At 45.4% G+C, this 16,931-nt stretch overlaps 1 protein-coding gene and 1 long non-coding RNA gene across 2 annotated transcripts; one reads left to right on the top strand and one right to left on the bottom strand.

The window, feature by feature from the left end:
* The first annotated feature begins 376 nt into the window (after nt 1–376).
* Nucleotides 377–14,564, top strand: LOC139048389 (uncharacterized). Its single transcript, XR_011507658.1, has 3 exons — nt 377–565; nt 10,663–10,766; nt 14,384–14,564. It is a non-coding gene; the product is annotated as an uncharacterized lncRNA (long non-coding RNA).
* LOC135907762 (uncharacterized) lies at nt 2,971–6,760 on the bottom strand. The gene is made up of 5 exons (XM_070522763.1): nt 6,454–6,760; nt 5,467–5,627; nt 5,275–5,404; nt 4,662–4,969; nt 2,971–3,974 (listed from the first exon to the last, which is right to left on the bottom strand). The coding sequence occupies exons 1-5, from the start codon at nt 6,601–6,603 to the stop codon at nt 3,593–3,595; spliced, it is 1,131 nt and encodes a 376-aa protein (XP_070378864.1). The 5' UTR covers nt 6,604–6,760; the 3' UTR covers nt 2,971–3,592.
* Nucleotides 14,565–16,931: the final 2,367 nt, after the last annotated feature.

Below are 16,931 nucleotides of genomic sequence, written 5' to 3' on the forward strand. Positions count from 1 at the left end.
ACTTTTTTATACAGTTCGCAACACAGCTCACAAAATGTTCCTTATTATTTTAGCTTAATTGCATAAGCTACTTCCCAGCATCTGCGCCCTTTACAATCCCACTTAAATCACACGTGTTTGCTTGCTTGTCAATAATGCTAAAAAATATCGACGTTGGCAAGATTTCTACAAACTTTTCCTTGCCACAGTCACCTCGTGACCATGTCATTTTATTGGTGTCTGAGCTCCAACATCTAGCGTCCTTTTGACAACTGTGATTGCACTTATGTTCTAACTTGAGGCCAATTTGTCGCAGTTTAACACAGTTTGTCTATTCTAAAGCTCCCAGCATTTCTCTGACTCTGCCATGTATCTCTACCTCAGACCGATGGAGAAAAGAGCGTGACCTACAAAGAACTTCTCAAGAAGTTTCGCTGCTGCGCAGCCATGTTTCAAGCTCACAGCGTTGGTCCTGGTGACAAAGTCTATTGCCATTTCGGAAACAGCATCGAAGGTTTGGTGGTGCTTTACAGCATTGGCCTTGCCGGGGCTACCGTTGTCCTGAGTGATCCAGAATACAAAGAAGGTAAAGTATGATGACCAAAAGAACAAAAGAAAAACGAACGAACATAGAACAGATGGCTAGAGATTCATTTTACTGCATATGAAAGAAGTCAATGAAATTTTCGTGCTGTAAATTTTAAACCAAACGAGTTGCCACCTTCGCAGTTGCTGATTCACAAAAAAGCTAGTTTTGTGCGTTAGGGGAACTGATTGCGATAGCAATGAGACAAGTATACTACGTAAAGTTAGGCGTTTTAGCAGCTGCATATACGGCCGCTACTATTCGCTTACTAGGTTATTTAACAAGCACGTCGTCACGCGTACAGAAGCAAACATGAACAGATCTCAATCAGTGACCACAGCCACTCGCTGCCTGAGCGCTGGCGTGATGAAGAGCCCGAGCAGCGGCGAGCGAATCCCTCTTCGAGCTGCCTCTTGCTTCAACGTGAACTAGGCGCGCGAGAACACAGCGCACACGACACCATGAGCTATGTCCATCCGGCTGCCTAGCCTTGGAACACAACGCAGGTTAGAGAATGTTACTGCGACCGGTATTCCGGCAAGCGCGGACGGTTTGCCGAAGGAGCGGGGGCGTAAACGTGAGCGGCCAGATTGGAGGCGCCAGATGGTGGTGAAAAGCTGAACCATACAACACAAAGCCAATTAATATATTCCGCTTAGCTGCTCCTGTAAATTTGCACCAGCAGCCAAGCGGAACATAGAAGGTTAGTGCAAATTTAACACTGTGTGTGCCTGCTTGAGCTCCACACCACCAGGCGACTGCACCGCTCCGGCTGCTCACGTTTACGTCCCCGTGCATCTGGCAATCCGCCCAAACAAGCCTCGTTTGGCGGAATAACGGACGTGCTAAAAGTCCCTAAATGTCTCCAAGGTAGGATGCGCGCGGCCGCACTCAGCCCCCCCAGTTAGAGTTGAAGAGGAGATGCGCACAACCCTTCCACTACCCCCCTTTCCGAGTGCACTACTCTCTTGCGCGCGTAAGAAAATGGCGCGCACTTAAGCCCGGAATACATGGAGCGTTTTTGAGGCGATTTTCGCCTCACGGCGCCGATTTGACGCCCGGCGTGGCGAAAAACGCCCGCCGCCGCCGATCAGGCCCGGCCTGATTTTGACGCGGCGCGCACGCGTCTGACGCTACCGGAAGTGCCTGTCGGAGACACTTCCGTCTGTTTTCGGCGGGAGCGGCCAGCCGTCTCACCGTTCCTTGAACACCTCGCGCGCGCGCGCTGGTCAGCACCATGGCTACGTCGGCGAAAGCATCACGCGTGGAGTTTAATGACAAACTTATAGGCGCGATACAGAAACGTCCCATACTGTGGGACAGCACAAGGAAGGATTTCAAGGAGCAGAGGAAGAGGATGGCGGCGTGGGCCGAAGTGGCCACCGAAGCTGGATGTGACCCGGAAGGTATGGTTGCATTGCTACTAGTATTTCTAGCAAGACACAGTGCAAAAACTTTGTTTTAGAACCAATGTTTTACAACCAGGTCAGATAAGAAGGGATGCGTGGTATATCTGCGCCTACTTGCTTGAATAACCAACCACGTCAGTGGAAGCCAAGATAAAATACTGGCATGCTTCTGCAATGAACAATTGTCATTGATATTACAAAAGTATTATATTTAAGCGTTTTATTTGGTGGTAATTTGTGGTAGTAATGAGAGGCTAATCTGTGCAATTCTACTTGCAGACAATAATCTACAGGGGCGGTGGAAGAGCCTTCGTGATACACTCACGAAGAAGCACCGCGCGTGGAAGACTGGTGCACCAAGTGGCTCGGGAGCTGCTGATGCAGTGCACGTGAAGTGGCCGTATTTCCACATGATGATGTTTCTGAAAGATCAGGTGGATATTGGCAGGTATATCCCCAATGCTTCGTGGTTTACTTTTCGAAATAACTTACTTGCAAAAGGAGCTGAAGAAAGCCTTATGTAGCAACATAAGGATGCTGGGCAGTAAAAGCATATTCTCAGTAAGACCAAATGCCATAGAAACAGTTGTACAGAGTAGATGTTGAAATTTGTCTTGTTATGAACACACATTTGTTGGGCCCACCACTAGACCAATCAACTGCATTTCAATACGAGGCCTGTGCTTCCAAACAAGAAAATTAATGAAACATTCGAGCAACCAAATCGTGAAATGTAAACTGTGTGGTGTTCCGTGTCATTTGACGCTTAATTTTTCTTTCAGCACCTTCTCAAACAGCCATGTGCAGGACGGTGAAACTGCAGAGTCGGTCCTGGAATCGATCTACAGTGAAACAGAAGGTGCAAATTTACATTCCAATTATGCTGCTATGCACCTGCAAACACTGTCGACACAAGTACCCACACTTGCAATATAATGAGCCAGCAGTCAAGTCTCTCAGATGTGAAAATAATTTATTTACTTCTGATGCTGAAACACTGCAAGGTAATTTAGCTAAGAGCAAGAAGCTATCATTGTACACACTGCATTCAACTTATGCTGAACACCATCTTGTCCTGTGTGAGCTCGGTCCTTTGTGTGGGCTCTGTTCTGAAATACATACTTTCATTTACGAAGAAGCAGCATGGGAAGTTTACAAATCATTTTTTTTTTTACTTTTCCACTCTTTAAAACGATCCAAAAACCTTTTTGAGTGCTTAAGGTTTGCAATTCTTTTCTTTATTCAAGACTGAGCGGAACCTCCTGAAGATGATGCTTTCTCTCCACCTGTGCCCTCAAGAAGTACCAGCCCAGAGCCACACACACCAAGCGGCAGCTCACAAGCCAGCACCGCTGCAAGAACCCTGGTAGCCCCTCGGTCTGGCGCAGGAAAGAAAAGGAAAGAGAAAGAGAGGTCTCGGTGGCAGGACGACATTGATAAAGTTGACGCCCTGATAGCTGAGGACAAGGACCAAGCGTCATTCTATGGGCAGCTAGTTGCCCACAAGCTGTGGGCATGCCCGAAGCATGCGAAACGGGACATGGAAATGGATTTGCTGCAATTCATCGCGAAGTATACATTTCCTGACAACCCTGAATAAATGGGTGCTTTAAATCCACTATGTATTCTGTGGCACTGTAAGTCCAGTGTGAGCCCACTGCCATGCAATGGCACCTTCATTAAAAAAGTACTGGGCGAAAAGATTCCTTGTGTCAGCAGCACTTGCTCTGTAGTTCCTAGACGGCGTTGTTTCAAGGTCAAGCAGGCTACTTGACACAGCATCACTTCTCCACTGGCCTGGGACGATATTCCCATAATCATCCTCGGAATCCACATAGCCTGGTGGACAGTAGGTTGTTTCCCGGGCAGAAGAGATGAAGTTATGGAGAGCGCAGCAAGCCAGGACAGCAAAGGTTGCATTTTTAGGTAGAAGGTTCATGGGCCCCAGCAAGATTCTCCAACGAGCTGTCAAAATGCCAAAGGCATTTTCCACGATGCGCCTGCACCACATTTTGTAAAAACATGATTATTTGCAGCTGTGCAATAGCATTAAACAAGTTATTTTACTTCAAAGAAGTTTGTTCGAGTGCACTTTGTTTATTAGTAATTGAAAGAATATCACATGAGAGAACATTTGCTAAATCTTGTTTCAAAGGTGCATACGCACCAAACTTTAGTGCTGCATTCACTGCTTCATTGCCTTAATTCACCATAACACTAAATAATGCTGCCTCAAAAGAAAGTGTGACAATGACTGAAAAGAATGGGGACCATATTGCAGTTTTCTTGTGCCTCATGCGACCTGTGTATAACTGTAGTATCGAAGCCACCATTTGGCTATTTATGCCGGAACAGCGTGACCAAAGGAATTCATTTTTAAACTATGCATTGGTCGTAGACAAATACGACGTGGTGATTTATATTTATAATGCCTCATGAATCAATACAAAGAATAAAACACACTATCAAAAGAAGGTGTTTAAAACTTAGTTTTTTACAGGCCGGAACGAGAAGTATGTACTGCAGAAAACAATTTTCTCTTGCTTCCTTGTCACTCAATCACAGCATAAGATACTATATTGAGCCATCGCTGGGCATGAAAAGCAGTGCAAGAACACTTGAGTTCGTCTTTTTTTTTCAACAACACAAATAAAACAATGCCATATTTTTACAATGGCATTCAATACCTTGCTCTGCTCAGCCGGTAGTTGAATACCCTCTGGATTGGCAGCATGCCTTTGCCCGGGAATGGACGCAAAAAATCTGTCCTCAATTGGAATGCTTCGTCCCCGACGAAAACATGCGGCGCAACCTTCTGGCTTTTTGGAAGGCGTACTGCTGCTGGTAGGGCCACGACGCCATCGTTTAGCTTTTTTCCAAATGTGCACGATTTGAAGACTCCGCCGTCACTGTGTCGGCCTGGTGCACCGACATCTACCATCATGAACTTGTACTTTGCATCCACGATGGCCATCAAAACAATGGAGAACGTCCCCTAATAAAAGGAGAACATTAGACATGCATGAGCATCCCCTGTATATGTATGACGTGCAGATTCCTCCCATTGCACAGGCCCTGGCTCCTAAATGAAAAAAAAGAGCAAACCTGAATATTTGGGCGAATGGTTTGGAAGTGACAGATGCTAAAAATGGTCTTGCTTTCTGAATTAATTCATTTAAGCCACTGCAATGCCCTTCACTTTTGCCCTTTTGGCTCTTTCATGCAAATTTAAGTTTGCTACATCGCCTATTAAAGTTCCACAACCAGAGTCAGGAACAGAATTAGGCAAGAAATACATACAGGCAGGTAGAGCGGCTCCAAGTGCTTCCAGATCACTCTGCAGGCATTGTGAATCACAAGCCGACATGTTGCTGGCGCAACTCGAAATGCGAGTGCTATCTGCTTGATTGCCATTCCCGAGGATAGGTACCTGTGTACAAGTAGTTGAAACGTTCTGTGAGAGCGTCACTGCAGTCACAAGTGCTACAGTACCTGAGGGTTATAGCAAGTCTCTCTTCAGAGCAAAGAGGCTCCCGGCAAACAAAATTCCTCCTCAAGTCCCTGCGGACAATGCTGTGCAGGTCGTCAAATTGCTTCGGACTCATCCGATAGTATCGGAAGAACATGTCTTCATCTGTCTTCATGACTGGAAACTGCAATGACAACAGTGAAACAAAAATTACCAACTGACACCACATATTTACCCCACCCTTCATCATTACACAAATGGTAGGTGACGTACAGAGATGTGGAGCTTGTTTTGTGATTATTATTATTATTGGAGTGGGCATTTTTCTAGCGACCCGGACCTCAGTTTACATCGTCCCGTTTTTTAAAATCACACCGCCAGCCTCTCTTCCAAGTACTGTTTCTTAATAGCGTGTGTTGACATTAACGCAAAATAGGGAGTGGTACACACCAAGCGTAACAAAGTGTCTTCCGAGTGCATTCTGAGCTCTCGGATGCGAATCTTAATCAGTGCGAAAACGCCGCAGGCGCTGAAGCTAAACTGGTCAAGGGTACGTTGGCCTATGCCGCCGACGCGGCAACCAGTTTCTCAGGCATATGCGGAAAAGCAACGCTAGAGAATACAACCGCTTACAATGACACACCACGGAGTTCCTGGATTCATCGCAATTAATACAGCTCGTATGAAGCCATTCGTGCATTTATAAGAGTGATAAATACATAACGTGGGTGGCATTCAGCTGGCACCTTAAGCGTGAAAAAAAAAGAGGAAAATGTGCTAGTTTTGAACTACGACCTCCGACTGGCACAAAATTTGATTATGGCAAGCACAAGCCGCAAAACATTCAGCTGGGCGAGTTGGTACAGATACATCATGTAAAACATAGCAAAAAAACGACGAACACAAGAAAAAGGAAGGAAGCAGGTAAGATAAAACGAAGAGTTGGGGTAGTTAAAGTTCCCGAACGCACAACAGGAGATCGATCGCTACATACCCGACAAGTTACTTACCGCGGTGTGGTATTCACCCTCCTCCTTTCTGACTTGCCAGATGGGGTGCACCCAGAATTTCCTCTTTCTTTTCTTCTTTTCTTCTAGGTCCCTCATCTTCATCAGCAGTAATCTTTTTTTTAACAACACAAGACGCCGATGTACCCCCATGGACACTGGGTTTGGTCACAAGAATAGAAGCGGCGCGTTCTCCCTCGCAGTGACGCTTCCTGCTTGCCGTCCGCGCGAAGTAAATGAAAACTCTTTTTAAAATTAGTTTTCAGCAACGAGAGCCACAAGCAATGTACAGAACAAAGCTCACACAGAAACTCTGCGCAACCCGCACACCTGTTGCAGTCGCACAAGGTCGCCAGACGAAACATTTCCGGCCAACTCTCTCCGCTGAACATCGACAAAAATATCGATACAATACTAAACATACGTGGTAATGTGTTTAGACATATTAGTGAGGTATTTATTGCATAATTTATTAATTATAACACAAGCAAACAACATATAAGCATTGTTTTTTCATTTAGTGGTAGCCAAAACATTTTGCCTTGTCTGGCCACACTGCGTCGGCGTTCGCCGCCCGTGCGCCTCATGTAGCCTGGCCGGCGTCCTACCAGCGCGTTTTTTTTTGGCGCGCGATAATCGCAGGAGAAAAACGCCCCATGTAGCCCCCGCTTTAGCCTGCGTTCCGTCTTTGCGAACACGAGAACACACCGGCGCACAGAGCCACTACCCTTCTCAGGTCACCCTCGCATGTCATCGCTGGCGCCTAAGCATACGGCGCGCGGCAGCGATGTTATCGCACTTGGACTTTATGTGGAGCATCCCGGCGATGAAGACGACATAAAATCGTCTGGGTTGTCCGTATAATTACAATCGCAGTAAAATTCGCAGTGTGAAATTAAGCTATGTGTGAAGCGTACACGTGCACGAATACTATGCTGAAGAGATTAGTAGACCTGATCCAAACTCCGCCCATACATGTCTAGGAGAACTAAGCACTCTAACATAAATGATACCAGCTGAGTTCGTGTGTAGTTTGCTGTGCAGTGCGTAATACTTCAGGCATAATAATTGTTGCAAATTGTCTCGAGATTTCAGCGATCGATGTGTTTTTGCATGTTTAGGGTATTTTACTGGTATCATGGAGATAGCTAAGGAGAAAGAGAAACACCCTAATGAGAACCAGAGACTCTACCATAAAAAGATACCTGGGCGCTACGCCAAATGATCAGAGTGGAAACTAAAGTAAAAAATAAAAATGAAATGTGGGAGTTTAAAGAAAGCAATAGAAGAGATCTCTAATTCACGATGAAAAAATTCAGCATGAACAACAAGATTATGTGCAAACACAATCTAACAAAAGGAGCACGAAGACTGAGGAAGCGGTAGTGCTGTAGAGCACTTTATCATGCCCGTTCACATTAGGATGACGATAAAGAAGAAAAGGACCGCGACTTCAGACGGGACGTGACGAAGGAGTGGACAAGACAAAGGTACCGCTCGGCCTTTCCACTCCTTCGTCACGTTCCGTTTGAAGTCGTGGTTCTTTTCCTCATTAAACATGGTGGACAAACTGGCCCAAAGTTCTCCCATCTTGAACTAGGATGATGCTCTAACTCGGGGCTACCAACCAATGCTACCTATTACGCTACATGTAAAACGCAGAAATCCTTTTGACATGCAAGCAATGAAATGATTTGAATGACATTTGTGGCACTTAGGACAAAAGTTAATTTCTAGTGACTACTGGAAGCACAATATTGATGTTTACCCTGTAAATATTTAGAGAAACAACCAAAAATTGAAAATTTTCATTAAAACGGAACCTAGAAATGCACATATAAGTCACTCAGCACAAAAATCGGGTATCGCAATTCATTTAAACTGCATCAATCAGAAACCTAAAGCGAAGAAATATGATATATCAATGCATATCTAAAGTGAATTTGCTACAATTTCTACAAGGGTTTTGTAGAAGTCGTACTCATATGCAGGGTGTCGAAGATAAAAGTCACCAAGGTATAAAAAACGACAATGCCAGTGGATTGAAACAAACTGAGCGGTGTTCAGGATCCCGCGACTATGTCTGCGGTATTCTTTTTTTGTTTTCTAAAGTCAAGTATTAGAATAAACTATTTGCCAAGGTCTTTAACAATTGGCTTCAGCAACAAACTGCCAATAAGAAAGTTGTACACACCTTTAAATTATAGCCGACTGAACTGTTTGAAACTAAGCATCTTTGATGGAACGTCTTGTACTTACCCGTAAAGAAACCTCGCAAAATACAAGAACAATCATATCATAATGCCACTACTTCTGCGCCCCCAGACGACCGATCAGAAGAGGCATTGATAGCATGCGTTTTTTCAAGACTAAGTCGCATGCCGCGTCGCAATCGAGTGCATAGAGTGTGTGCTGGTGACAAAGGTGTGTAGCACTTCGGCGTGGCGTATGAACATTTCATAAACATTTCATTCGCTCCACTTGTTGAATGAAGCCCGAAGTCACAAGGCGACAAAAAAGAAAAAAAGAAAGCTCTGACTTGGATAAATATTGACCGAAGAGCTGTCTACACAGGAAGAAAAATGCAATTATCATGTTCATGAATTCGTGTGGGATCACATCTTACTAGTGAGAGTTACTGGCGCTTATCTTGCTATCACCGGAAACTCCAAGCCCCTCCTGGGCAGCGCTGCAAAGACATTTCGTTTCTAGATTGCTCGTAGCGGTTCTACGACGCGGTTACTTCGTATTTCGCGCGATTTCCTTAAAGGCAAGTAGAAGAAGCCGCTTCAATGGTACTTAGTTGCGAACACTTCTGTCAGCCATTTCTAAATTTGATTGACAACTTTTGTATTGGCACTTTCTTGATCAAGCCAATGTTTAAAAACTTAGGTAACAAGTTATAGTAAATATTTTACGCTGCAAAACAAAACAAAAAATATCAAAGACTAGGCGGCGATATTTTCAACGCCACTGAGCAGGTTTCAGCCCCCTAGCGCACTCCATCGATTTTACATCATTGAGTACTTTTAGCTGGGGCACCCTGTATAAGTGGTGCATCTGAAAGCTAGGTGTGGTACATGCGTTCTTTTCTTTTGCAGCTTTAGATGTACTAATACATACAGTTTACAGAGTTGTGATCTCATTTTCAAATGCTTTAGAGTCTTTTCTTCTGTAGCTATGCACTTTTTAACTATTGTTATGAGCACATTGTGCGCTTAAATAAAATGTATGTTAGGATAATTGAAACGATATAGTGGGTCATCCTCTCCAGCGCATTTGCTCGTGAACGCCGCTTGCGCTCGGAGTCCGTGCACTGCCTAAACTCCCGCCGCTGTGCTGCTCCTAGTACGATCAAATAAATACATTACCGCATCCGCTACCTGCAGTCACTCAATATGTCTTTTTTTAAATGCAACATTGGTGCAGTGGTTAATGAAACGAAAAACAATTTCTCCCTCCCCATTTATTTACATGGGAACTCCCGAGCTGTAGTTTAAAGAAAACCAAAATGATTTGACACACAAACTTTTTCAATTCATTCCGCCAAAGCCCTGGGAAGCAATCGCATTTGAAAGCGTACATTGGTATTATTTAGAACCATGCACCCAAGAAAGCTATTCAGTCAATAAACCACGTTAATCAGACAGGCTATGAACAGTACCGATTTGGTAGATTTACGCCTGAGTGCATGTAGTTTGTGGAGGAGCTGATGATTTGGAGCTTTGGGAATATCCCAATTTTAAAACGTTTAGGCTTGGAAGACAAGCGCAAGCCTAATTGAAAACATCCTAATTATGAACAACAATTCGAGGTTTCTTTGTTAGGTAACAATGTTTTCTCGATTAGACGGTACATTCTTTCTATGGGAAGTAATATTTAAATAAATAAAATGCATACACCTGTGGAGAATATTTTGAGGTTAGCTATAGAACGTTAACACAAATCACAGATTACCACACTATACTATGGCTACCTTAACAACATGCACTTAAAAATTTGATCTGAAAACAGGAAGACGCAAACGTTCCTTTTGGGAAACTGAATTGGGATGTGCTCAAGGGAGGGGGGGGGGGTGCTTGGAAGACGTTGGTCTTGGAAATGCCCTATTTAAATAAGTTTGGGAGATACCTTAAAAAATGCGACAGGGATTCGACAAATCATTTAGGTAACGTAGAAAAGCATATTATTTCGTTGTTTTTTCTGCCCAAGGAGAGGTTCAAGAACACATGAAAAACTGTAATGCGACACATGTGGTGACTGACCTTCGCTATTCCTTCAAGTTCAGCCCTAGAGACCAAGCAAATAGCATAAAGGTAAATTTTTTTGCTTTTTCTTTGTTTGATGGTGTAACCATACCAGTTTATATGATGCACTAGTGAAAAATTGACGTCTACGGAAAACGGGACAGCTCTGTCAGACAACTCTTAAAAAAATTCAGACTGGATCTACACGTGAGTGAAGAAAACCACGTTGTTCGCAATATCACTGCCCTTGTGTAAATACAGACTCTATTGAGCTAGAAGAATAAAAAAAAACGTGTCGCATTGGCTCAGTTTGATGTCAGTTGTAATCAAACGAAAGCTCAGATTATGTTGCCAGAGAAAGGCCTGTGGAATTTATTTGTTTATGTTTATTTTAAATGTACAAATTATACGGTAAAAGTAAATAAAAGTGGGGCTAAATATTCCTTGCCATCAGGTGGAAGCAAATCCATATGCGCTGAACAACGCATGGTGCTTTGCATAATAAGATCCTGTAGCGTCTATCATTCAGGCCACTTTCTTGGGCATTTCACCACGTGCCCAAGCTTAGCCCAGGGAGCATTAGCCACTGCTGTGTCCAGCTCGTGAAGCAAATCAACAAAGTAATTCAGGCGGCAGGTGTCACGTGGTAAGTGCGATTAGGAGCAGGCATTTAGACAATAAACACCGGATCCTACCACATGTCATAAAACTGCGAAATTGGACACACTCTAATGGCCTCTATGTAAATTGGATAAAATAAATTCCGACTATGCTCTACGTGGTTCATTCTACGCGTTTTTATGTGGTTATGCCTAACAGCTAATCAAGCCCTTTCCATTACCTTATTACCCCTCAATGAATAGCGGACGCCTCGAATTTAACACTCTTCATGCCCTGAGCTAGCACACGAAAGTCTCTTGGCTAGTAGCCTGCTCCTAATCTCACTGTAAACGCACCGCCTTCCATTTGTACATATATATGCCCATTATCTGTCAAAAAAGAAGAATATAAGAAAAATGGACTTCAAAGCAGTACAGCAAAGTATACTCACGTTTGGCTTTACATTTCTTCACTCGTTGCGCAGTTTTGCGCCCGTGGCGCCATGCGCACTGGTGGGCCGATCTCGGAGAGTGTTCCATCTAGTGTCCGTGGGCATGTACTGTGGGGTATGTCGTCATGACACCCTGTGCAATCGTCGTCACGCCATTTCACGTCATCGTTGTGATCATCGACATCGTCGATTATCGTCGCGCCGTCATAGCCACGCAGTCTTTTTCAGGCCATCATCGTCAGCTGCTCGTCGTCATCCCATTTTTCGCGTCGTTGTCACCATTTCGCCTTCGTCGTTCCATCAATGTCATCCGTTCTTTTTATACGATCGTAATCATGCTGACGTCATTCCATCGCGATCCCGACGTTGTCATGTTATCGACGTCAGTGGGTGGTCCTCATACAGTCACTGTCGCGGTATTGTTGTTATACCATCGTCAGGGTTATGTCGTGGTCATTCCATCCTTTTCAATCAAGTTTTGTTGTTCAATTCTTGTCATACTGTAACCGTCACACAATCGACGTCACACTATCGACATTATTCACAGGCTGTCATAGAGTCGTCGTCACCCCATCGTCCTCACACACTCGTCGTCATCACAGTATCCTCATGCCACCGTTGCCATGCTGTTTTCGTTATACTGTTTCATCATTTCATAATTGTCCTCATGTTATCATGTCATCGTAGTGATAGCGCCTTCAGCCGGAGGAGTGTATGCTTAGAAATCTGGCGAGCATTCGAGCACTGGACAGGAGCCTAGCAGCTTAAACTGGAATGCCATGAAACATTCTTCACAGAAAAGTGCCGTGGAAGAAGCTGGACCTTGTCATCTTCGAATGATTCGCCCAGATCGACGTCGGGAAAGAAAATATGTAGCCCGCACCACGACCTAAAACATAAACATTCGCGCTACACACTCGCCCCCTGCCGTCTCTTTTTATCATAATAGTGGCAATCGCCGACAACCAACTCGAGAAAGAGCCTCTCAATTTTCCACTTGTGCTCCAAGGTGACTTCGCAGTTTCATGTACGGTTGCACGAAGCTTCTGGCCTTCTTCAAGTAGAGGAGGACTACACACTCTGGAATAGGCATGAACTTCAATAGCTTACATTCTACGTCGCACGAGTGCTCATGTCTGATGTTGCTGTCAGGTATACCGTGCAAATGTGTTCCGATATGTAGACATGGAAAGCAGAGATAAATATAGAAGGCGACCTAGACAGAAGCTGGAACTCAAAGATAGTTACTCCCCAGTTCCGTGGCTACGGAACGAACCTTGTCATGGCGGTTGCATCTTTAGCCTGCAATGTTCAGGACAGCCACGAGCACTCTTAACAGAACGGATGGCAATAAATGTACGTAAGCAGAAGAGCTCCGATTTATTTAATGCACACATGAATGGCTTGCAGTGGTTACCACCTTCATTATGAAAAGACTGTTTTGGAATCCCGGAAGGCTGCTCTTGTCTGTATTGTACAAGGCAGGATTAATAGTTTCTCTTGTATGACTGCTCCAGCAACATTGCACAGATGATAATAGTTCTATAATTGAGAGACTTCATAAGTAGGGGCGCTCTAACTGTAGTCTGCAAAGGCCAAATTTATTTTCAATTGGCTCTTCTATTAGAGACGCAGCTGCACTCCGCTTATATTCCTTGTCGGCCTCTGAGTGGTTGATCTTTGAAAAGAAAGGAAAAGAAAATAACTCTTCCCAAGATTAGGAAATACTAGACTAGTGTTCTTTTTCTCAAAACATTTTTCTTCACAAGTTGTAAACGCGACGGAGTCAACAGCGCGCTTGTGAAACCGACCTGCGTAGAGGGCACACCCGCTTTGTGGATGATCACCTTTTGGCCTCGTGTAAAGAGATGCCCTGCGGTTTAATGGACGCCTCACAAACCATAGTCAGACAATCTGCATGAAAACCCGCCGTCGTTGTCTAGTGGCTATGGCGTGGGCTGCGAAGCACGAGGTCGCGGGATTCAATACCAGCCACGGCGGCCGCATTTCGATGGGCGTGAAAAGCGAAAACACTCGTGTACTTAGAGTTACGTGCAAGTTAAAGAACCGCAGATGGTTCAAATTATTCGATGTCCACCCTATGGCGTGCCTCGTAATCAGACAGTAGTTTCGGCACGTAAGACCCCACAATTTATTATTTTGAAATTTGCATGAACAGCCTTGATCGGCTGACTCAGCGAGGCCTCAGAAGCGTGCACCCTGTGAATACGGCCGCATCAGTGTGTCACTTTAGCAAGAGCTAAGTTTTTGCTTCGTGTTTTTAAGTCTTGTTTACAGACTTCCCAAAGTGCCAATGGCGTAAAACATGTAAAGTAACGCTTTTGATATCATATATTGAGCCAGAAAGCACACCTAATTGCCAGTATATCTGGACCAATTTAGTCTTTACGAAATGCCCCTTTGTTGTTGCTAGCATACCAATGTTGCGAAAATTTAGCCAATACCATTCTTTAAGGAAAAATAGGTTAGTTCCTTAGTGAATCACAATGAATCTAACACAAGAAGCCTTCGTTATGCGTATAAAGTGATTTTGGCATCCTTCCCTTTCATTGCGTGTGCATGCAAGAAAGAAATAAAGGTGCTACTAAAAGTATTACTGCAACGTATTTTCCAGGCATATTTTGCTTTCGGTGATGTGCCTGGATTTATTTCAATTTCCAACTTTGACACTTACAATGACGAGGATTACCAAGAGGTCAGGAGGTGCCCAGGACGAATCCTTGCCATGACATACACATCTGGAACAACTGGTCGATCCAAAATTGTTGAAATCGTGGAGGAACGGTTTCTTGGAAAAATCTGCGGTATGGAGTAAGTATAAGTTAAAGTAGAGCATTGTATATTGGGAATCTACTATATCTGACAACAATTGCACCGAGGGCCAGGGGCCTAGTGGTCTGAAGCGAGACAATCGATGTAACGAATTGGATTGGATTGGATTGAATAACTTTAATGAGAGGTCCTGCGAGCTACGGGACGCAAGGTCCCATAGAGCGGGCTACTCCCACGTTAGGACCGGGAGTTGTAACTCCCTGGCCGCATCGTGGGCTCGCTGGACGCCCCATAGCTGCTCCGCCAAGTCCGTGCTGCGTAATGCTTCTTGTAGCCTGACGGAGTCTTGATCCTTGTTTGCGTGGGTCCGACCATACGGCCAGAGGAAGTGATGTGCGTCTAGTGCGCTGTGGAAATTTTCGCAATATGATGTTTTGTATAGGTCAGTCATGTAGTGATGTAGTCTGTTCTGCGTGGGGTACGTGTTTGTTTGAAGCATTGTGAACGTGAGGGCTTGAGGCCTGGTGAGCTTATTGTGAGGTGTGCTGTATATTCTGCGGTCTAGATAAAAGTGCTTTGTTATCTCGTTATATGTGGAAGGAGGGTCCCGATTCTCGCTGGGATGGTCACGACCAGAATAGGTGTCGTCGCGGAGGGTTAGGTCTCGCGCGCTCCTGTGAGCCATCTCATTGAGATTGCGAGGGGCGTCCTCGATATCTCCGAGGTGTGCCGGGAACCAGCAGATGGTGTGATGCTGCAGCGGTGCGGATCTGTTGATTATTTGTAGAGCTTGGCTTGCAATTGTTCCTTCCTGAAAGGCTTTGACAGCCGAGCGTGAATCGCTGTAGACGTGGGTGGTGGTCGGGTCTGTGAGCGCGAGTGCGATGGCGACCTGCTCTGCTATCTCGGACTTGTGGGTCTTGACTGTGAGAGCGTTTGTGGCTTGACCTTGCTTATTGATCGTGGTGGCAACGAAAGCCTTCCTGGTCGGGTATTGTGCCGCGTCTACGAAACAGGCTAAGATCTTCTTATCACGTATTTCGCGCAGGATGAACGATCCGGTGCCAGCCTTCTGGGTTGATGGTGCGCGGGGTTCATGTTCCGTGGGAGTGGGCGAACCGTGTAGGAGTTGCGTGTGTCCGTCGGAACGCTTTGATATAGTTTCTCCATTACTGTGGCGTCATGATCTAGTTTGGCTAGGATTTCTCTACCTGGTTTGGTTCCAGAGAGTCTTGTCCATTGAGCCCGTTCTTGAGCTTCGGCGCTTTCTTCAAGTGTATTGTGCACCCCCAGTTGCAGCTGGAGCTCTGTCTCGGTGTTCTTGGGGATTCCCAGCGCTAGTTTGACTAGCTTCCTCAGTTGTACATTGAGTTTTTCCTTCTCCGCTACCTTCCATCTGTGCATGGCCGCCTCGTAGGTGAAGTGGCATAGCGCAAAGGCGTGTGTTAGCTTGAGGAGATTTTCTTCCTTAAGGCCGTGCTGTCTGTTTGCTACGCGTCGTATGAGATTCAAGGCATTATTCGACTTTGTCACGATCTTCTCCACTGTCGCGGCGTTAGAGCCGTTGCTCTCAATGAGCATTCCAAGGACTCTGATTTTGCTGACATGTGGAATGGTTCCTCCGTCTTTGGTTCTGAGAGTAATGGAATGTGTGTCTCTGATTTCGTTCTTTGGCTTGGGACCGCTTCTCGATGGTTTGTAGACGAGGAGCTCCGACTTCGCAGGCGAACACCGCAGGCCGGTGGGAGCAAGGTATTCCTCGATCGCGTCGATCGCTTGCTGCAGAGCGCTTTCAATTGATCCCAGGCTACCTCCGGGGACCCAAAGCGTTACGTCATCTGCGTATATCGTGTATCTGACGTTCTCGATTAGATCCAGTTTCTTGCCTAGGCCGGCTAGCGCAAGATTAAAAAGTGTCGGAGAGATGACTGAACCTTGCGGTGTGCCCTTGCCACCGAGTTTGTATTTCTCAGACTTGATTTCCCCTAGACGGAGGGTGGCCGTTCTGTCGCTCAGGAACGATTCTGTGTAAGCGTAGAGTCTCGTGCCGAGGTCGAGGTTGGAGATCGTGTCGAGTATGTAGTCATGTGACAAGTTATCGAATGCCTTTTCGAGGTGTAGCCCTAGGATTACTCTCGCGTCTCTCGTGTCTGCGTCAATGATCTCATGCTTGAGGAGCTTCATGGCGTCTTGAGTGGATAGTCCGGGTCTAAAGCCGATCATTGCTGCGGGGTAGACATCTTTTTCTTCGAGATGCCTCGAGAGCCTGTTTAGAACCACGTGCTCGGCTACCTTGCCGACGCAAGACGTCAGCGAGATAGGTCTGAGGTTATTGATGTTGGGCGCCTTGCCAGGCTTTGGGATGAGCACGATGAGGGCCGTTTTCCAAT

This window comes from Dermacentor albipictus, chromosome 8 (assembly GCF_038994185.2).
Source record: "Dermacentor albipictus isolate Rhodes 1998 colony chromosome 8, USDA_Dalb.pri_finalv2, whole genome shotgun sequence".
Lineage (NCBI taxonomy): Eukaryota > Metazoa > Arthropoda > Arachnida > Ixodida > Ixodidae > Dermacentor > Dermacentor albipictus.